Source organism: Montipora capricornis, chromosome 14, assembly GCF_036669925.1.
Source record: "Montipora capricornis isolate CH-2021 chromosome 14, ASM3666992v2, whole genome shotgun sequence".
Taxonomy (NCBI): Eukaryota; Metazoa; Cnidaria; class Anthozoa; order Scleractinia; family Acroporidae; genus Montipora; species Montipora capricornis.
The window spans coordinates 830812-852331 of NC_090896.1; the positions used below are offsets into that span (position 1 = coordinate 830812).

At 38.8% G+C, this 21520-nt stretch overlaps 2 protein-coding genes and 1 long non-coding RNA gene across 3 annotated transcripts in view; 1 reads left to right on the forward strand and 2 right to left on the reverse strand.

Annotated features, from left to right (window-relative positions):
- LOC138032462 (glutamate-rich protein 3-like) overlaps window positions 1-21520 on the reverse strand; it is a 23440-nt gene continuing 1920 nt past the window's right edge. Inside the window, exons 4-18 of the mRNA XM_068880139.1 lie at window positions 21362-21433; window positions 20099-20314; window positions 14320-14505; window positions 14096-14143; window positions 13822-13981; window positions 12019-12305; window positions 11780-11885; window positions 10909-11055; window positions 9386-9942; window positions 7959-8093; window positions 6919-7123; window positions 5874-6097; window positions 3324-3452; window positions 2790-2881; window positions 1-2387 (exon numbers count right to left, since the gene is read on the reverse strand). Of these exons, the coding sequence (XP_068736240.1) occupies window positions 1094-2387; window positions 2790-2881; window positions 3324-3452; window positions 5874-6097; window positions 6919-7123; window positions 7959-8093; window positions 9386-9942; window positions 10909-11055; window positions 11780-11885; window positions 12019-12305; window positions 13822-13981; window positions 14096-14143; window positions 14320-14505; window positions 20099-20314; window positions 21362-21433 (3858 nt within the window). The 3' untranslated portion in view covers window positions 1-1093. The remainder of the gene's footprint in view (window positions 2388-2789; window positions 2882-3323; window positions 3453-5873; window positions 6098-6918; window positions 7124-7958; window positions 8094-9385; window positions 9943-10908; window positions 11056-11779; window positions 11886-12018; window positions 12306-13821; window positions 13982-14095; window positions 14144-14319; window positions 14506-20098; window positions 20315-21361; window positions 21434-21520) is intronic.
- On the reverse strand, window positions 17206-18018 carry LOC138032466 (uncharacterized). Its single transcript, XR_011128374.1, has 2 exons — window positions 17892-18018; window positions 17206-17506 (listed from the first exon to the last, which is right to left on the reverse strand). It is a non-coding gene; the product is annotated as an uncharacterized lncRNA (long non-coding RNA).
- LOC138032464 (uncharacterized) overlaps window positions 18121-21520 on the forward strand; it is a 27811-nt gene continuing 24411 nt past the window's right edge. The window contains exon 1 of the mRNA XM_068880142.1: window positions 18121-18255. The gene's annotated coding sequence lies outside the window, so the exon portion shown is untranslated. The remainder of the gene's footprint in view (window positions 18256-21520) is intronic.

A 21520-nucleotide genomic window follows, 5' to 3' on the forward strand; every position in this document is an offset into this window, starting at 1 on the left:
ATGGCAAAAACAAATTCGTTTATTTGATCCTCGAGGCATCTGGGTCCACATCCTAAATATGATCTTATTTACAACGTAATTCAATATTCATAGATAATTTTTACACTTAGTAGGTATCTCAGTAATCACAGAACCGCAATCGGCATTCCTCAATTTCAGTGATTTTAACCTGACAATTGAAATTTTGACTGGCCTGTAATTTCCGCCAACTATCGCTATCTAAGCGATAACTTGCGTTACATGACAAGACAATGGTCAATGTTTGGGTAAACAAACGTAGGTTAAGTTACACAATCTTTCACACAATACTTAAGAGAAAACAACCCTTTCTCATATCAAAAAGTCTGTTCTACGGACAACGTAATTCTTTTGAACACATACATCCTTCACTCGTGAAAGAACTTGATAAAGGTGTCACGCAAAAGGTTACTTAAAAATTGACATTCAACTAAGGAAATAAATAGCGAATGAATGAAGCCAACATTTTGAGGCTGAATAGGGATTTACAGTTAACGTTACGAATGCTAAAACCATTCCCTAAGTACATCACATCGGTGGTTAATGTGAAAATCTAATTCTCGTTACGTGAAATAAAATATGTTATTTATTTATTTATATTCAAAGTGCTTCAGAGGCATTATTGGTCTTATTACAAGGTGGCAATGGCGGCAATGTCGCAAGTATTAAGCACAGCCAGTAAGAATGTAAATTCTTTCAACAAGGAACATTAAGTCCACCGAGAAACGGAGGGGATCTTTAAAAAAGCTTATAAAGACCCCATGCTAATTTGCTCAAAGGCCAGATTACTTTATCCTTTGGATAAGATCAGTCACTTTCCTACAATTTCAGTGCAAAGTTGCTCATGCAACCGTAAAAATACACACTCTAAGTACATCTACTTAAAGGCATGTAGTTCAAGTTCAAATTCAAAGTGTTTAATATTCCAGATAGCGACTTATCTACTTAATAAAGTAATCCGGGCTTCGACCAACTGGGGCCGTGGCCCTTTGGTTCGGAATGAACCCACTCGTGTCGCTGTCATCTTCAGCTTCTTCTTTCCTTTGCTTCTTTCATTTTTTTTTAATGGAATCCTCTAAGATTCCTCCTCGGTACTTTTATCCTGACCCTCGAAGTCCCTTGCATCAGAAGACGCTTGATTTGCCTTCTTTTCTACCAATGGTTCATCGTGGTCTGGGGGTTCCTGTTTGGAGGGCTCATCGTCAGAGGGCCCATGATCAGACGGTTCCTCCTCAGGAGGTATCTCTTCTAAAGGCTCTTTCACAGATGAGCCCTGCACAGAACTTTCACTAGGTTCCTCACTCTGAATAGGTTCGACAGCCCTTTCCCCTTCTTCGCTCTCTTGATCCTCAGTGGTAACTACTTTCTCCTGCCTGGAGGCATCCGCATCTGCCGAAGGTCCCTCACCAGATGATCCCTCCCCTGCATGTCGGCTCATAGTGTCAGGAACTACAGATTCTGCCTCTTCATTAGACTGTTCTTCATCCAAGGCATTTCCTCCTTCCTGTTCAGGGGTTGCCGTTCTCTGCTCCTCCAGGTGCTCTCCACCTTCCGACCCCTTCTCTTCTCCTTCGAATGCTTCTACTTCGCTGGCGTCATCCACGGACGTTTTGCTTTGTGGAGGACCCTCTTCAGTCCCTTCAAGCTCCTCCATTTCACCTCGACCTTTCTGCCCCCCTTCATCATCTCCCTCAGCTGGGATATCGCTACTGATCACGTTCGCATCTTTTTCCGCCTCACTCGTTTCTTTGGGTTCTATCAACGATACCGTTTTGTCCCGGTCTTCCTGTGGCTGTTCTTCACTGTCTTCATTCCCATGTGGATCCTCTGCGTTGTCCTCAGTAGCGTCAATTTCTTCGGGTTCAATCCCCTTTGTTCTCAAGTCTAGGAATTCTTTGACTTCATCCACGATATGTTTTGCTATCTGATTGATGGGCAAAAGTGTGAGATCAATGATTGACTTATTCGCCCTAACAGCTTGGAACAACCTTCGGGCTCCTTCGTCTCCAATCTTGTTCCCTTCCAAATCAATGGAACGGAGGTTCTTGCATTCTTGCAGACCTTCGGCAATAACAACTGCTTCTTCATCTCCGATCTCGTTGAAATCAAGTGACAAGGTTTCCAACGCAGTGTTGTGTTTGAGAGCATTGCTCACGGCTTTCCACCCTTCAAGCTCAAACTTGTTGCCACTTATAGTAAGTATGGAGATAGTGTTATTATCCTCAATCAGTCTGGCAATATGTCCGGCTCCAATCTCTGTTAACCCACAGTCCCCAAGATCCAAGTTCATCAGTGATATGTTACTGGTGTTTACTATTCCATCAACTATCATTCCCACACCTTCATTGGTTAAAGGATTCCCATGCAACCTGAAACAAAGGAAAAACCCAAGATACATTGTTCAGTATTCAGAACAAAATCACCACAAACTTTTGACCATGCTACCCGACGCTTGGGCTTTTTTCGTTTGTCAACGTCAATATCTAAAAGACCTCTTGATCCGCAAACCATCCTTGTGGCCGTTGGCTTTGATTTTGGACTAAGTTAGCCTTAAAGCAAAATCTTAATTTCTCAGCCGACCAGAGTTTAAAGTAAAACCAATTGTGACTTGGTCGCAGGCGGTTAACAGAGCAGAGGACCAACTGCGTATACTTCGCTTGAAGTATGATTGGCTTTTGATATGTCTGTTGTGATTGATCCACGAAATTCTTTTGCTTTCGGTTGTAAGACTGACTTGAAAATTGCTGTTAAAATGCACAGCGGTTACTCACAGAAGCATTCTGAGTGACTTGTTTTCCCTAATTAAAGTAGCAAGATGTTTGCTTCCTGCAGGTCCAATACGATTGACACTCAGATTCAGCATCTAAACGGAGAAAAACCATCAATATGTTGACCGCAACCACGGTAAAGAACACTAATCGTCACACCTTTTTGACAGACTGACTTTCGTCCAAGTTGCCTAAATCTTACAAGCTTACTTTGAACTAAAACATGAATCAAACGGCTGGCAGTTTCATTCATTAAAAAACTGTCGAGTCATTACCCTCGTTTGCGAGCAGCCATATTGATTTACTAAAACAAAAGGAATATTGCCCTAACAATGGCATTCAATTATCCGAGCATAGTTAAACTACACCATAATGGCCGCCGTTTCATTGGTCGACCAATACAGCTTCAGTGACTTCACGCAGAACGATCATAATTAACTTTCTGGTAGAAAAAAATATCAACGTTTAAGTTTATTGCTTCACTGCAAAGTCACCCCCTGCCACCACAGAAATTAGTTGCCATTGCATTTAATGTACCTTTAGATCATGGGAGTTCTTGAGGGGTTCCGCTAGCATCTCTATCGTGCTGTCGTCGGCTGCAGTATTGCGGAGAATCACGGATCCCAGTTCTTCTTTAGAGTCGATAATCCTTGCAACTTCTTCAAACTAACAGTTACGGAGAAGAAGATACATTTAATTATGTGAAGTATATAACTACCGTCAGGGTTTATTCACGTAATTATGCACAATTATTATATATTGAAATTACAAGGTGGTAAATGATAAAAAAATTGTTAAAACGTGTGTCGACTTTGTCAATGCAGAGATCGGTCGGGGTTGTTATTTAAATGAAAAATCTAACAGAAAATCACATCCGTCTTCCAGCAGTAAGCTACTTTATCGTATGGCCCCGCGCGCGCTGTCATTGTAAAACTATTGGGAAAATTCCTGTACGAGGGCCGTACGCATTAGCGCGAGCAGGGCCAGAAATATATTTTATTATATAGATATTGATGAAATACCAGGATTTCTCCTTTTACTAAAAAATCATATCTTCACCGGGCGCAGTGAACGTATCATTTTTATCTTTCACATGTGAGGATATCGCTGTCGTCATGGTAACGAACACGATTAGCCAATAAAAGGCGAGCTTCCTCTTCATTGTACGATACTTTTGTGCTTAAATATAATTCTTCTCTACTACATTAACATTTTTATTGCAAATTTTACATTATCATGATTTGTTTTTCATAACTTTCATATCTTGTTTCATGTTACACAAGATGCGTGTTTTAGTGGTTGGTGAACAATTTTTCATCATTTCGAAAATGAATAAAACAAGTTGTTTTAAATCTAGACATTTCATCAATATATATATAATAAACAGAACATTACATGGCCGCTTGGGGATACGAATTTTATCTTCTCGTGCTGAAAGTATCTCTCACTCGTTCGCTTCGCTCACTCGTGAGAGATACTTGCAGCACTCGAAGATAAAATTCGTATCCCCGCGCGGCCATGTAATATCCTCTATTTACGTCATAGAAAGTGCGGCGTACGGGGTTTTATTCACGAGTTGTTTGTGTCAAAAACCCAAACGAGCGCGAGTGAGGGTTTTTGACACAGACAACGAGTGAATAAAACCCCGTACACAGCACTTTCTATGTCGTGAGCAGTTCATGTACATCAAGGAAATAAAGTGCTACACGGAAAAAGGCACGTACAAAGGGATTTTTTTTATCTAAGTCTCATTTAGTCACTGTCTGATTCAATAACAAAGCAGGATTTGCACGAGATGCACGGGTGGCTTGGAAAGGCCTTTACGCTATGGTTGATTTGTTATACTTCAACACGTGAAAGAGCTGTACGCCATTCTGATTTGCCGTATAGGCTTTTTTCACCTGTGAAAATAAAGGGTATAGATTTCTACAAATGAGCTTGAGCTCATTTTCTGTGTAATAAAAAGTCGTACGGCCCTGCTTGGAACACGTACAGCTCGTTCGATGCAATTTTACAGGATTTCGTTGCTTTTGAACATCCAGGTCATTTACAGCCAGAAAAGCAAATGCAAACAAGATTATATTAGAAAAGAATTTCTGTGCAAATTCTTGTAACTTATTTTGTCCAAACTTCATGTTGAGTGCTCATGAATAGTGTAAAGAGCACGTATGATAAAATGCTTATTGACTGAGTTTAGGTCGGGCAGAAGCGGAAAATATTTGGCCTTCGGACTACGCCATGACGTCGGGCCAAATATTTTCCCGTCCGGCCCTCCCACTGTCAATAACTACACATAATTGACTGATCTCCTTCGGGCCTTTTCAATTCCAATGGAATAAACTATAAAAATAAACTCAGGGAACTTTAAGAATCCCAAATGATGGAAGGCAAACAAGTTTCCTGTATACAGGCGGAGCCAAGATGTTGAACGTGCAGGGATTATCTCGAACTACTTCAGTCAAAGGTCAGTGCGGGATCTAAAGCCGAGGACACTCGATTGAAAATCCGGCACCATAAACACTCGGCGATGATGCCTCCTCTAATAGTACACTACTAAATAAGGTTCTTAGTAAACTTGATCATATGAATTACTAGGTTAACACTACAACAATCAGTATGGTTAAGTTACTGTCACTGAGGATCATGTAGTTACATGTGCAACTGTACTTTGTACTTCGACTTTAATGGGGCTAGGTCACCCAATTTTAGGCAATTTCAGCACTGATCGAATGGTCATAGAATTAACTAAAATATCAAAATAACTGTTCAAAACTATAGAAAAACTCTAACAAAACACAGGGAAGCCAAGAAGGGCCATGGATGGACAAAACTGGAGAGGATTGAAATGGATTGAATTTCGGTAAATTTGAAAAACGTCGGCCCACCTTTTTTCAAATTTATGTCAGTCTATATCAAAATGTCATTTACACAGCTGGAAAATCATTCTCAGTTGTTACGTGGCCGTGATTTTGCAAATGAAAGAGGCTTGCTCTGCCAATTTGACGTTTAGAGCTCATAATTAACAAAATTACCTAAAATAGCGTGACCTAGCCCCTTTAAGGCAACAAACCAGTGCACCGGCTTTACCTGATCTCTTGTTAATTCAACTCCAGCGATCTCAACATCCTCTTTGTCCGCTAAAAGGACCTGGACCGAGCCTTCGTGTTTAGTTCCAGGCGTCACGCCAACGGCTTTCAGTGCTTGTTCTGGAAGCTGGCCGGAAGAGACTAAGTCCGGGTCACTTCCAGGGTCTTGCCCTGGTTTGCTTTTAGTTTTCTTCTTCTCCTTTTTCTTCTTCTTAGATTTGCGACCTACAAGTAAACAGAAAACAAAACATGCATATAACTTGCCTTTGAAACAAAAGGAAACCTAAGGAATATTCAAATCTACTGATTGGTGACGAGACCAACAACATCGCATTACTTTTACGTGGAATTCCCCATTAACAAATTAGAAAATTTACATCGCAAACAAAAGTCGAAAAAACTTTTGAAAGGGATCGGTACAATAAGGGAGGGGAATCTGCATGAGAAATTATTACATGCTGTCTTTTGTCAAAATAACTTCGATTCCCTACTTTGTTTCCTTTTAGAATAGAGTAAGTAGACTTGTAGTTGAATAATAAGTACTCCGCTAAACGTAGGAGGGTAAAGGTTCAACAGTATTCTGTATTCAACATACAAAATGCTTATTCAGTATTGGGATCTACAGGGGTGTTTATCTAAACTCAATACTGAGTTGCTGTAACAGTTGATTGTCACGTTCAGGTGTTGCGACCTAATTTCACAAGAGGTCAACACTTCAGTATGGCAGGGCTACTTCCTCCACAGTATTCTTAGCGGCCATTTTAAAATAAAAAAAAACAGAAATATATTCGTGAAGAGCAATCTCAAATTCATAAGGATTTTAAGGACGCAGGGATATCCAACATGGCCGCGGTGACGTCATTCGGGGATATTCGGAAAAACAATTCTGAGGGCTCGATTGCAGGAGTCGAACCTGCTGCCTTCCGATTAATAATTTGGATGCTCTATCACTGAGCTGCATGAAACTATATATGGAATTGGAGAATGTTCACTTAGAAGGCAACCAAAGCTCATCTTCCTTCCAGGGAACCTGTTCGAAATCGTACCTCTGTCTACATCATCTTCGCTATCATTGCTTCCACTGCTACTGCTGCTGCTGCTGCTGCTACTGCTGCTGCTGCTACTGTCGCTACTACTGTCACTCAGCCGTGGGGAATCGACTCTGTCATCAGCATCCTTTACGGGTTTGGGTTCATCGTCATGTTCCTCGTTTTCTATACCATGTTCATTGTCATTAAGAACGCCTTCATCCTGCAAATTTGAACCCATGTTTACTTTACAATAAGAAATCAACACTTGTAGCATTGTTATTAAGGAGATGATGAGTTATCAGCCCGGTTAAAGAATGAAGAGATGCAACCTCGTTCCCAGGGTCCTCTCTCTTCCTACTTCGAGAAAGTACCGAGGTTGCGGCTGGTCACGTGCCTGTGAGTACACATGAAGCGCGCACGGAGGGTAGGTCGTCGACTTAATTTTGTCAACAGTATTCATTTCCAAGTAGGAGAGAGAGGGAAACAGATTATTTTTCTCTTCCAAATGGCGCCCAAGTTTTAATTAAGGTACGTTGCGCTGGTTTTGGGTGATGCAAACATGGTTTTAAAAGTAAACCAAGTAGTTTGCCTTAAGGCGTTGTATTTAAGGAAAGACATAGAAGCAGTACATCCAACAGGATATGGAAGATAATTACTTCGTTTGATATTAATAGACATTCCCGCATCACGACATGTTTAATTTCCACTCTCAATTGACAGATACCTTCAGTGGAGACAAAAATTTCACCTTCACGCCCCCCCTCCCCCGCCCCCTACCCCCGTCCCCTTGATAAGAACATCAGTGACACACTCGGCCATCGCCTCGTGTACCACTTTTTTTCCTTACTACATTTTGACGTCATCTGCGATCTATTGCTTAACAGACGCACGCCAACATGGGATCTATTTGTTAAATGGCTAATTCGGTTTTATCACAGTAATAATAATTATTGTCACCATCAACATCGTTTTCGTCTTCATCGCTGCGACTTACACAATCAAAATCTGCATTGTCAAACATAACAATGATCAGCTAATGGTTTTGAGACTCGTACCTGTTCCATTTGGTCCGAATCATCTACTTTATCTTCTTGTTGGTCTGCTACAATCACTGTAACGTCGTCGTCAAACGAGACATTTTTGCTTTGCTTCCCTTCTGAACTGGCCGCACTAGCTGGCCTATCAGCATTCTTACAAAAATAACAACACTGTAAGAATTCAAAAGACGTTAAGCCGCAAAGAGAACACTTAAAATTAAGGTGGGGTAACAACATTTAAAACTAGGTATTTTCGATTTTACAAGGAGGGTAAGTCCGAATATTTCAAGTATGTGAAGATCACTTTTCACTCGTAACAAAAAAAAAATGCAAGGGCACATGACCTCGTGAGTTCAAATCACTCAGCCTTTTCTCTGAATTCCATAGCGTGTTAAATCGGCCAATCTGACACTCTCAAGATATACAGCGGAATTCCACAGCCGGGTCTGTTTCAGGCCCCTTGCTCTTCAATATCTTTTTGAACGACTTATTCTACTTCGTTACAGAGGCTAAACTTTCGAACTATGACGAAGACAATCAATTAACTTCAAGTGATATAGCTCCAAGCGAGGTTCAGGTTGTACTCGTCCGGGATTTAGGAGTCACCTTCAAATCGTTTCGTGATTGTGGTCTTACCCTGAACTTGGACAAATGCAAACTCCTAGTTTCCTGATGGTTCTCAAGTTAAAGCGACCGACAATGTTGAACTCTTAGGGGTTGTAATTAACAATAAGTTAAACTTTAAGAGTCATATACCTAAGTTGATCAATAAAGTAGGCAAACAAATTGATGAACTTAATCGATTCAAACACATTCTTCCATTTTCGTCAAAGATACGTATATATAGGGCATTTATCATGCCACACTTTTCTTATTGTAGTTCCATTTGGAATAGCTGTCTCAAAGAAGATAGTGACCGATTAGAGAGATTACGCGAGTGGGCCGTCAGATACGTCTTTAATGACTTTTCTAATGGATATGATACTCTATGCTATACGATAGGTTACTCATTAAGTTGTAGAGGGAAACAAGAGATGCTTTTAACAATTTTTAAAGCCCTCAATAAGTACCAAAAAATAAGAAAAATCTCAGGGGCAAAAAGAAACGTGTTTTACCTGTAGCTAAGACCACAACTTACGGCATTAAATCGACTTCTTACATTGCTGCTAAGGCGTGGAATGCATTACCTAATAACGTAAGATCAGTGGCCGAATTTGGCCTCTTCAGGAGTGAGATAAGAAAACTAAGTAACTTGTAATTTCATACCATAATTTATATTTATGCTTATAATACTATAATTTATATTTATCCTTTTTTTCTATTTATCGTAATATTTTTTTCTAGGTATATTATCATTTGTTATTGCTAGAGGCCCATTCCTTTGGGCTCTTTCCAACTTGCACAATTATTACGTCTGTCATTTTTCTTTTACATTCAAAACTCACTTCTTCTTTGGCCTCCTCCACTTCATCTTCGACTTCATCAGCTTCTTCTTGCTTCCCTAATTCTCCTGAGGTTGTATCTTTCTCCTCAGTATCATCTTGAATTTCCTCCACCTCCTCATCATCTTTATCACTTTCGGCCATATCACCCTCCTTATCAGACTTGGAATCCTCTTTATCTGAATCGTTATCAGACCTGGAGTCGGTGTCCTTGTCAGAACCCTTATTGGACTCTTTGTCAGACTCGTTATCAGTTCCAGCGTCGGACTCCTTATCTGCATTATACGGCGCCTTATCACTCTCCTCATCAGACTTCTTCTCGACCTCCTTGTCGGTCTCAAGGTCAGACCTCTCTTTCTCTTTCTCTTTCTCTTTCTCTTTCTCGTCATCCGATTCGAAATCTTCGTTGTATTCTTCTTCTTCTTGCTTGGTCTCATATTCTTTATCATCTTCCTCTTTTGCTCCACTTTCGCCATCTTCGTCTTTTTCTGGACTTTCTTCAAACTCTTCATCGTCGTATTCATTGGCTCCTGGCTCTTCTCCTTCAGCGACCTTATTACCTGTCAACCAACGAATAAGATCTCCAACATTAATGAAGAGGTTCGCTTTTAAGGAAACTGTGATGCTGCGTCGGTGAGGAGTGAAACACGAAATTTTGATTTAATGAAACGAGTCGATAAAGGAAAATTAACCACCAAGAAGGAATCGCTCTGACGATGGGCTGACGCTCAAAACCTCAGCTCACAAATCATCACTTATTATTTTCAGAAGCCCATAACCAGAAGCCTACAACTCCAACACTACGGGTGCTTTCCTTTCGTCAGAACTGGTCAGACCCGTCAGAAACACTTGTATGAATCCCTCGCATTCTTCTGGATGAGTATAGATCATCCTCGAAGTGTGTTAATCCAAATGCCCGGTCTGGCCAGTCAGTTCTGTCAAATGGAAAGCGCCTTAAGTCTATACACCTTATTCCAAAATGGCCGCCATTTTAGTGTTCTTTAGTTTGATTGCAGATTGGCCCTTTTGGCCTCGTTCAAGGTTACATATTCCTTCGAATTTTACGTTTGAAAGTGAGGCCAACAGGGCCAATTTGCAAGGAAACAAAAGAATACTAAAATGGCGGCTAAAATGGAATAAGGTGTACATGTACGTAATGCCATTTTCACAAATCAAGGTAGACGAGTTAGACAAGTTCTTAAAATATTTGGCTAGCACGAGTCACCATTCTCAATCCCATGCGACATTATTTCTCATGCAAGACTCGGTCTCTAAAAACGCCGTTCCACAAATAGAATAACTTTGTACTCTCATACTCATGTTGTTCCTGTTCCTGTGGGGAAGGGAAGGCTATGCAAATAGGAATCCTTGTAAGATCTGAGGACTGATGGCCATGATCAGGACCATTTAAATATACATTTTTCCAATTTCCGTTTTCCCCATTTTTCTCTTAATTTCCACCATTTCGTTCCCTTTCTTGCTCTCTTCCAGTTTATCCCCTTCCTATTGGCGTGGATATCAATTACCTTCATTGTGGTCCTGGTCTGTGTTATCTCGTTTGGCTCCCGTGTTGTTTTCATCAACTTCAACTTCCACTTCAACTTCCTCTTCCTGTTTAGTGTCGTCATCGAGGCGGGGAGTCTGTGTACTACTATCCACCATTTCACCGCCATCTGTCAACAAATGACATTCAAATATTTTACATAAAGCCCATTCTATCTTGCCTTTTGAAGTGAACAGGTTTTTCGGTGACACACAGTGCGAAGCTTACATTTCTTGTACAATATAAAAAGGGACAATGGTACAGCGACATATTGCACGCAAACATTCTCAGCGACATTTAAGCGGAGGCACTGTTGCCAAGGTTTAGGTTTAATGTGGTGTAGTGCAATGACAAAAATATACGCAAATTATTAATAGGCCATTTTTGAAATATCAATATTCAGCTTGAGAGGACAAAACAATAAACACGTTGAAATGAATGTGAAGAATATGGGCATATCATCCACTTTCCTTTGCCTTTGTCCTCTAAACCTCTCTTTCAAGCTAAATTTTAGAAAAACTTTAAATAACAATGACCACAACCAGGTTTTCTGAGCCCGCGAGACTGAGCACCCCCAGCAAACCATTGTTTTAACGAAAACCGCTGGTCAGCAACCTGGTTCTGGTCATTGCTGTCTAAGGTCTTCCAAATTTTAGTATATCGAAAGAAGCCTATTGGTTTTCACGTATTTTCCCGCGCTTTTCGCCAGCTACCGGTATTCACTTGCGTTCTATTGGTTCATTTAATTGTAGGGATCTTTCGTGATTGGCCAAACTTCTTGCTTTGGCTCTTAGCTCTGTTTCGAAATTTTATTGGAGGAAAACTATAGAAAACCAAATCAAGATTACGACTACCATTTTCCCTGTCTTCATCTCTGCCATCAGGAGTGTTTATTTTTGTTATTATAACATCGAACATTTGTCCTTCTTCCTCAGCATCCAGGTTTTGTTCATCCCCAGCCTAAAAATAGAAGATGAGATGATCTGTGATAAAACATTTTAAAGGCAGCATAGTGGGCTGGTTTAGTATCATACACGGTGTGGTACTTTTTCTACGTCGTTCACTTTAAAGGCCATAAAAGGCGTTAACTTGCCTCTGTTAAAAATGTTTTTGACCTGTCGCCAATGTCATCTCCCTGACTCGTCTTGCGTTGGTTTTTGACAGAACTTTTATGCGCAGAAGCCACTTGACAACGGTAACAAGGAGCAGCACCCTCCACAGCAACAAACTGAAAATGTCCATTCCTTCCGCCTAAGATTTTTCCAGGTTTGTGTTTGTACTCACAGCAAGAACTAAGGCGGATGTCCTGCATCCCGTCGATGTAAAATGTCAAACCAAAGGGTGCTCCCCTGTGTCGCCGCGAAATGAATGTGAATATTGCTGTGAAAAAGTAAGCGAATGAGAAAGGAAATGCAGCCCTAAGTAACAATACATGTACGTCCGAAAGATGGTGGCTAATTATATAATGGGAAGGTTTGTTATTGACGACGGCTGGAGCAACGGGACAACATAAGAATATTCTTAGTACGTTGATGATTGGCCCGCCTCGACTAGCAAATCTGCTAACTGCAGGTCAACATATACTTATCCTTAATTTTTGTAATGAGAAAATAAAATAGTGTGTAAATAAAATAAATTAAATTAACTTAATAGTCGTTCTGCATGTGTGACATGCATTGAAATACACTTTCTAATTGCTATATTCTGCAAAAAGGCAAAGTGAAATTCAGCAAATGTAAGGTTTCGTTGACAACTTGAAGCTCACAACGATGAATCGTTTATTCTCTCTTTTCTTTGAGACGGCCACACCAATAAAGTTACAGGATGCTAATCGCCCACAACGTGTATATAAGATTTTAAATATAGCCATAGGTTATATCGTGAAGCAACGTTTTCATTGCTGTTGGTGATATCTTTGCTAAGACTCCCTGTTGTAATTTTAGGTTTGCTCACTGCATCCCATACCCTGCGAGCAGAGTCTCCTTCGATCTTCCTAGGTAAGACGGGAAAAGGAAGTAGACTTTGCCAGCCACCTCCACATTTTGGGTGTCAGTCATGCGTGACCAGTGACCGCAAAACGAAAACAAACAGTCCGGATATTTTTAAACAATTCTGGCAAACACACGACAACAAAGGGATCACTTCCTTAATTGGAAACTCAAATAGTTCATACTTTTAAATTTCCATTTCATTTTTTACTGAAAATTTTATAGGTTTCTGGCAGACTAGTTTCTGCAACTGACATACAGAGGAAATACTCATGCGAATGTCGACAGTTAATAATTGCCAGGATGTTGTGAATTTCAAAAGGAGTTTGATGACGCATGGTGGTTGATCATGCGCAAAAAAAACCAGGTTTGACAAGTCGAAAGTGGACTAACTCTACCATTTCTTTGGATGAGCAGCAAATCAAAGAAAATCGAGGCGGATGGCAGAGTCTACTTCCTCCTCCCGACTTATCTAGGAAGATCGAAGGAGACTCTGCTTGCCGGGTATGCATCCCATTGAGTGGGTGCCGGAGGAAGGAGAGAGAGTGAGAGGGAGACTGGGATGAGTTGGAAGAGGACGGTTGAGAAAGATCTGAACAATGTGAACTGATCATGGGTATGGGCCAAAATGATGGCAATGAACAGGTGCACATGCAAAGATTTGTAGCTCTATGTTGGAAACAAACGGATCAACAAAAGTGCTTAACTTTAGTAAGTAATCCCCTTTTGCCCTGAGGGCCATTGCTGCATTTGTGCTGCATTAGTACATGGGCATAAAAGTCATTAAAGTGACATGTGAAAATATCACAGCTGGTAGAGATAGTTACTGCATATGGACAGCTTCATCCGTTTTCACTAAGGTATGACTTAATCGCTGTTGTGGAAAGGATTATCCTTTATTAACGTACTGTTTGGTGGAAGGAGTTCTCTGAAGACACACAGCGTACTTCCTCCACAGTGCTGTTGTAAAACCATTACTTCTGACAATCTATCCTCTGGAAACATACTGTTTGTAAGAACGAGGCTTGGGCCAAGAAACTTCATTGTCACTTCCGCCATTGATTGAAGCTGCAAAGAAAAAAAGTGCTGCGTTACAAAAACGCCTTTTTGTGTACAACTGAAATGTAAGTTGCCAGTACAGTAAGTTCCGCGCAACAGACAGAGAAGAAAGATTACATGTACCTGCACTCTCCGTGCAACTGCTGGTTCTGTTCTCGCCAAGTAGTGAAACTGCAGTCGAAAGGAAAAAACAACAACATCAAAAAGATAAAAACATAGATGGTAGCTCCAATGGTACTTGTGCAATGATTTATCTACGACTGCTCATTACATTCAAGGCAACATGCAAACCACCCAAGGAGTCCTCCCTCAGTCTACAAACTTCTTGCTAAATTTCTTTGCCATACCCTTTGAAGCTTAATGCCTCTTCTTGGTGTGCCAGCTGTCCTGCTTCGTCGAGGTGTACCAGAGGGAGGAGGAGCAGGAGCAGGATAGGTGGAGGGGTAAGCTTGGGTGTATGGTGAAGGTCCCAGCTCCTCCGTTTCATCTTTAAGGTAGCCATTCATTTGTGCAGGGCTGGAGCTTGAGGCCACCTTAACAAAAGATTAAAGGCTTTTCAATAGTTTCAATCATCAGAATTAAATCCCAATAATATGTGCAATTCTTGGAAATAAACGAGGACAAATAAACAGTATGAAAGAGTAGGATTAGTTAACTCCATTCTTACTGGAGGCAGTCTACATGTAACTTTTATTTCCCCCAAAAAAAATTATGGAAAGGTGAGCAAGAACCAATCGGGAAAGATCTTGTGGATATATACCCACCACAAGTCCCCTAGGTTAAACTCTCGTTTAGTGACAGATTAAGTCTAAATGCCCATTTCAGTGATTAGGTCTAAACTTTCGTTTATGTTATTGCTATAGTAATATCTAGGTCTAGAAACTGATTTAGAATGGTTCTTTTTTTAGAGTTATGGTTGGTGTGTATATCCATGAGATCCTTGCCAACCAATTGTTTCACCGGCAAAAGAAAATTGTCAAAAATTAACTGTTACATGGAGGAGACAATGCTCTCTTCTAGATTGCCAGAGGATTATTCACGTGGTAGGTGTCCTGGTCTTGTTTTAAACCAGCAATTTGTAATGGCTTTGATGTTTGATCACCGTCAGAGTGTCAATCCCATGATATTTTCTTAGGTGTTTTGATAATTAGGCTTCCTGTAATTATGCAACTGTGAAAATGCCACATCAAATGGCCCATTATAATAATTATGCAGTTACTGTTACTACATCCAGTTTACTTTTTTGTATTAAAAGAAGTGATGACACAGTAGTGAAAGAACTTGCCTCCCACCAATGTTGCCCTGGGTTGATTCCCAGACTTGGCGTCATACATGGGTTGAGTTTGTTGGTTCTCTACTCTGCTTCGAGAGGTGTTTCTCTGGGTACTTCGGTTTGCCCCTCTCCTCAAAAACCAACCCATGATTTTACGTGAGTTAAGGTGGCACAAACCGTTTCAATAATTTGGAGGGAATGTGTTATTAGAAACAGATAATTCTGCAATGCTGTTTCACTTAATGGCATTGTTATGGTACCATATGAAACACCAATAATTGTTTAACAAGATGCACATATTAACATGATGTAACTAAGTACCATGGCAACAAAAGAACCATCTAAAAATGCCCTATATTTTGTTGTAACACTTATATCTCAAAAACGAACTCGGCGGCCCCCATTTTTTTATTGCTGAAAAGTGATTAGCAGGCTAAGATGAAACTCTCTTTCCACGTTAAAAAATTCTCTATGGTGGATTCAGAGCCACCTTAAAATTTTTCAATTGTGAAGGTGGCTATGAATTTGTTCCAGATGATTTTTTTAAACTATGCAGAAAGTTTTATCATAGAGTGCTAATCACTCTCCAGCAATAAAAAATGGGCGTCACCGAGTTCGTTTTTAAGATCTATGCGTTTAAACACAAAATATAGGCTGCATTTAGATGGCTCTTTTGTTGCCATGGTAACCTGTTACATCACATTAATGAGTACATCTTGTTAAACATCTATTGGTGTTTCACATGGCATCATAACATCACCATTAAGTGAAAAAGGCTGGTAGATTCAGTCCTTTCAAATAGAATTAAGGATGGTGCCTACAGTATAATTGTTGTTATTGCGCATACATTCTGCACATCTCGAGATACTCGGATTTCCTATCGGTGATGCTTACTAATACAGAGATATATTTGCACGGTTTAAAATTATGCAGACTACATAGATCTTAGTAAGTACTTTTGGTTGAAATCCTAAAAGAAAATTGGGGCTAACCATGCATTTTTCAAAGATAATTAAGCTTCAATTTGAGAAGGAACGCCATACATAGCTTTGTATTTTAAAGCTTTTTACAATTATTGTTCATGCATTGTCTTTGAAAATTCCTGGTTACCCCCAACTTTCGTTTTCGATTTCGATAACACTTGTTAAGATCTACATTTCCTGCATAATCGTAAACCGGGGCAAAAATACCTTTGAATTAGTACCCTTGCAAAACAAATCTGGAATATTCTGGTTATTTCCAGAATTTTTCTTAGAATATGAAAGAAAATATTTCTAGAAATTCCTAGAATTTACCAGTTTCCTTTTCTGGAAAATTCTAGAAAATTCTAGAATGTTAAATGAAACATGCTAATGAGCTAATGAGGAAAGAAATTGCCAGCTTTATTCCAGAAATCATAATCTGCGATCAAATCAGGTTTTTTCTAGCTTTTTCCAGTTTGTTACAAATTCTGCTTTCTAGATTTTTCTAGAAAATTCCTGCATGCTATTAAATGAAAGCATGTGAAGATCATGTATTAATTTCCAGCTTTTTTCAAGGATATTCCAGTTTTTCATGATTTTCCTCTGCCTTTTCCAACCACTTAATTTTATTCCTTGAAGGCAATTCGGCCATTGGTAACTTTTTAAATTTATCAAGTAACTTTACTAAGCTTCTTATTCTAAGCAGTCAATTATGCACAACAAGAACAGGCATCATGTTTTAGCTAGTCAAATGGAACCTTTACATAGCATATGTAAAAGCTATGTTATGGGGTTTTTGTGTCCAAAAATAAAAATAGTTTCAACAGTTTCTACATAGATTCAAAACAGAAAATACACAACACATATATAATTATCCTGCTCCTATAAAATAATATTCCAGCAAATCAGAAATGTGCTGGAAACTACAAAAAATCCATTGTAGGCAAGCTATTAACAGTTACTACCATAGCTCACAGACAAAAAAAATAGACAACAGATTTCAAAGCGGTTATATTTTTTTATTGCATGAACCTAAACATTTAATTCATGCCAAAATCTTTGGATTGGGTTCTTGTTTTACATTTAAAAACAGAAAAAGCTTTAAAACGTTTCAGATAAACCACAGAACTACATGTATATAGAAGTCTGCAAAGAGAGATCCCCAAATACATCAAACCATAACTGGTTAAGGAGACAGAATTGGCTGCTAAGCATTTTTGTCTGCTGTAAAGGACCGTTCCCTGCTGTCCCATCAAAGAATTTTTTTCAGAAGTGTCTCTTCATACTCTTTCATGGCAACTAAAAAAAATACAGTACATATACTTCAATGATGCATGTAGTGGTTCCTCTAAATCCCCGATAATTTCTATTACAATTAAAGTGTGTGAAGAGTAGACTCGTAAGTTTGGGTCTCGACTTACAAACGTCCATAATAGCTTTCTCAGGCATTTTCTGCATTGATTACCATAGTAAAGTGACAGAAATTTGCATTTTACAAGAAGGAATCAATTGTCAATCGTATACAATCATGTAATTTGCTTAATTAAGCCAAGTTGAGTCTCCTTGCTTCACAAATTGACTCGATGGTGTGAAAATGTGAATTCTACATGCATGTAAATCGTTCCTCATTTTGAAGACAATAAGGCATCAAATCAAATGTTATTCGCTTCAAGTTAACGCTTACCTTTTTACTTGAGTTGTTGTAAGCATTTCCTTGCCTGGATCAGCATTGAAAGAGTAAAACTAACAAAAAAATCGTCAGCACAAAAGCGTGATCGTAGATGAAACGTTTCAACCGCGCGAAACCTGTAGGAGCTGGACTGGGTACTCCTGACTGCTGACCAAAACGAAAAGGACTCACTAGTTCCCAGTCCGGTCTCTCACGTGTTATCCAAGATGGCGGAAGATGACAAGAAGCAAGATTTGAAAGATACTGGAGTTCATTGAACGGATTAAGTGCTGACTTGGAGTGTGTAATTTTCGAGAGTAATGCATCATGTTCCTTTTGGAATAAGGCCGATTATGAGACTCAGAGAGCATCAAACAAGGTAATCCTTTCATTGGTTTTTCTCACAATCTACATGTATTGAATCCCGGCGTTGTCAATCAATGGTTTCCGATAATCGATAAAATCAATAATGATCAATAATAATCAATAACAATTAATCGATTGGTATTGGAAATCGATAAAAATCGTAGACTTAGAGTTGTGTGAGTATCGATTTCTATTGATTTTCCTCGATTGTTATCGATTATTATTGATTTTTATTGATTATGAAATTTGTCATTTTCCTAAATAAAACGCACCATATGAATGAAAAAACCATTCAGTTATCTTTATTTGCTGTGTTTTATGTTAAATTTGTAGCATTTTTACCCCTTATTACTATTAAAAGCTCACTTAAATTACTAGACTCTGATCGTCTCGAAACAAGAACAAAGTCTCTTCAGTGTCACTCTCTTCCAGCTTGTTAATTGGTTGAGGAAATTGTTTTTGTCTGCGCTCACTGTCATGCTGCCTGAATATACGCATGCAGGCCAAGAACATACATCTTGAACATTCACTTCAAAAGGGCATTCGTGATAGCCCTTGACTACACAGCGCACTGACAATTCAACTTGCTTTGCCATCTCTGGAACCAGCAAACTCCGTAACAAGTGTGTTCTGGGAATCCCGGTTGAAGTGCAAAGATAAAAGTGCGCAATCGAATTACCCAATTACCCTGGACGTGTAAATATGCCCGGGACCAATGAAGCACGCCCACGCCCACACCAGAAAGTTGCATAATGAATTATTAATCAATGATTTTCTATAGAAATCAATGGTAATCAATAGCAATTAAGACTCCGAGTGTGAGTATCGATTTTTATCGATTGGTTGCACCAATCAATAACAATCAATGGATTGTTATTGATTATTATTGATAGTATTGATTGCAATCAATCGATCGGAAACCATTGATTGACAACGCCGGGATTGAATACATCGGAATAAAAGCTTTCTTTTTCATTTCTCCGTGTACAGAGTGCTTTAAATATTTTCAAAGTTTGGAGCCTTTAAAGGACATTGCGTAAGCTAAGTAAATGTATTAACTCGAAAGATATCACATTCACATTCATACGCTATATTTCAGAGAGCTATGTGACCTTTAAATAGTATTGCAATATTAATGTCATATGCTTTACACAGACTGAACTATGTAATGTATCAAGTTACATAGTTATTACATAGCACGTAAGGAGCAGTAAATAGCCTGTATATAGCTCAACATGTAGTAATATGATAAACTTTACATAGCCTTCACATATGTCTGGTTCTACAAGGGAATTTTCTTCTTAAATTTTATATGTAATAAGAAACTGCATGCTAAACATTTCTTTAACTTTTTATCTGAAAAGAGTTGAATTTATAGAATAAACTAAAAATTTGTTTCATTTGAGAAATGTTAAAATTGTTAACAAGCTGTAGACAATAGTTTATTTCCAGTTTCCTGCAAGAAATGAAGACTGAAAAAAACTGTCATTTTCTGGCAGCACCTAATAGATGTACCAAATTCAAGCTATTTCCAGCTTTTGCAAGAACCCAAAACTTGCAAAAACTGGAAAACAATTTCTGGAATAAAAGCTGGAATTTGATTCTGGAATAAAGCTGTCACATTCTAGAAATTTCCAGAAATTTTCAGAACTTAACAGAAAGCTTGAAATTCATTTTGCAAGGGTAGGCACCGTCCTTAAGTTGATTTGATTACTGCACAGTGTCCCTAATTAATGTCCCTGCGCTAAATACGCTGAACACTCAACAACAAATGAAATTCATTACAGTCATTATCATCATCATCATCATCATCATTATTATTATTATTATTATTATTATATTATATATTATTATACCCTGTAGTAAATCTTTTGTGTCTCATCATCATAGTAGATCTCAGAGGGTCTCAATGGACCATCCTCTGCAGCACTATCTTGATCCAGTAGCGTTGCTGGCGCAGTTGACGGTCTTTCTCTTTGTTTACTATGTTGTTTTTTATTCATATGCGCTGTTCTTTCTCTTGGAGAGAGAAGGGGAAGAATGTCTTCATCTCCTCTTCTATTCCGTCCTTCCTACAAAAGAAGCAACAAGCAAATAAATTATCGTAGATCATAAAATTCGACCGACCACAGAATCAAATCATTTATCATTGGCATAAGGAAAGAAGAAGTAGAGAGCATCAAACTAATTAAAACAGTCACTCAATTATCTTGACCATGTTAGTGTTGAGTTTAACAGGGTCTTTTAGCATTGTATTGGCATGATTATTTTTAGCAATGCATTGCAATTTGCATACTTCCATGTCTCCTCAGTCTCAATGATCATGTTTATCTGCAGTGTATCGAAAAACTCAGGGACCATAAACAGTCTACTTTTGTTCATAATCAGCACCAGGTTCCAAATAATTCCATTGAAACTAAAGATTTAATTCCTGAGAGTTATCAATAAAAAAAAAAACATGTAAAAAGGTGGCGTCTCACCTTAAATTCAACTTCATCTGTCTAGTAGAAGGAATGGCAGAAAAGACACTTAGAAGAAAAGATAGTTCAGAGAAAGGATATAAAAGAACTAAGAATGAACTAGTGAAGAATAAAAACAAGTTTGTGTTTCATGTAGAGTTGAACAAGAGTTTAAGAAAGAAGATGAAGTGAATAATAAAGTTTGTTAAAATGGTAGAAAGATCAGAAAGAGAGCCATGAAGGGTATAATTATACAGTGGACATGAAGGGCATATAGTTGCACATATAAGTGGGAATTGAGTTATTAACAAGAGTTGAAAAAAGGATAAGCAGGGAAATTTCGCTACATTAATTTGACGCAATATGACTCTCTTATCTGCCATTTGAATAAGTAATAGACTCAGTGGAGGAATTTTTTCTGATGCACCTTAAGGCCATGGAAAATGTTGAGAGCTTTCCATGAGTCAGAATTTACATGTAATAAGGACTGATTTTGAACAGTTTTGAGTGGGAAACAGCAAGACTCATGTGGCCAAATTGGCTCTTTTAAGGTGCCACTGATGAATTACTTACTTTGATTACTTTTAAAAGAAGCCACAAAATGCAACATAATTTAAATGTGTGTGGTTTTTGTTGTCATTCATACAAACATACACTAACCTTGACTCTTCTGACCAGTTCAATTTTGTAAGCCTCATCAAGTCTTTTCCTTATTTCATACTGTCTAACTCTCTAAAAAAAAGACACTTTAGTCACAAAAACTATAACATTAGACAAACATACAAGTGACCAACAGCTCAATATATTTTTTTTCAGGGG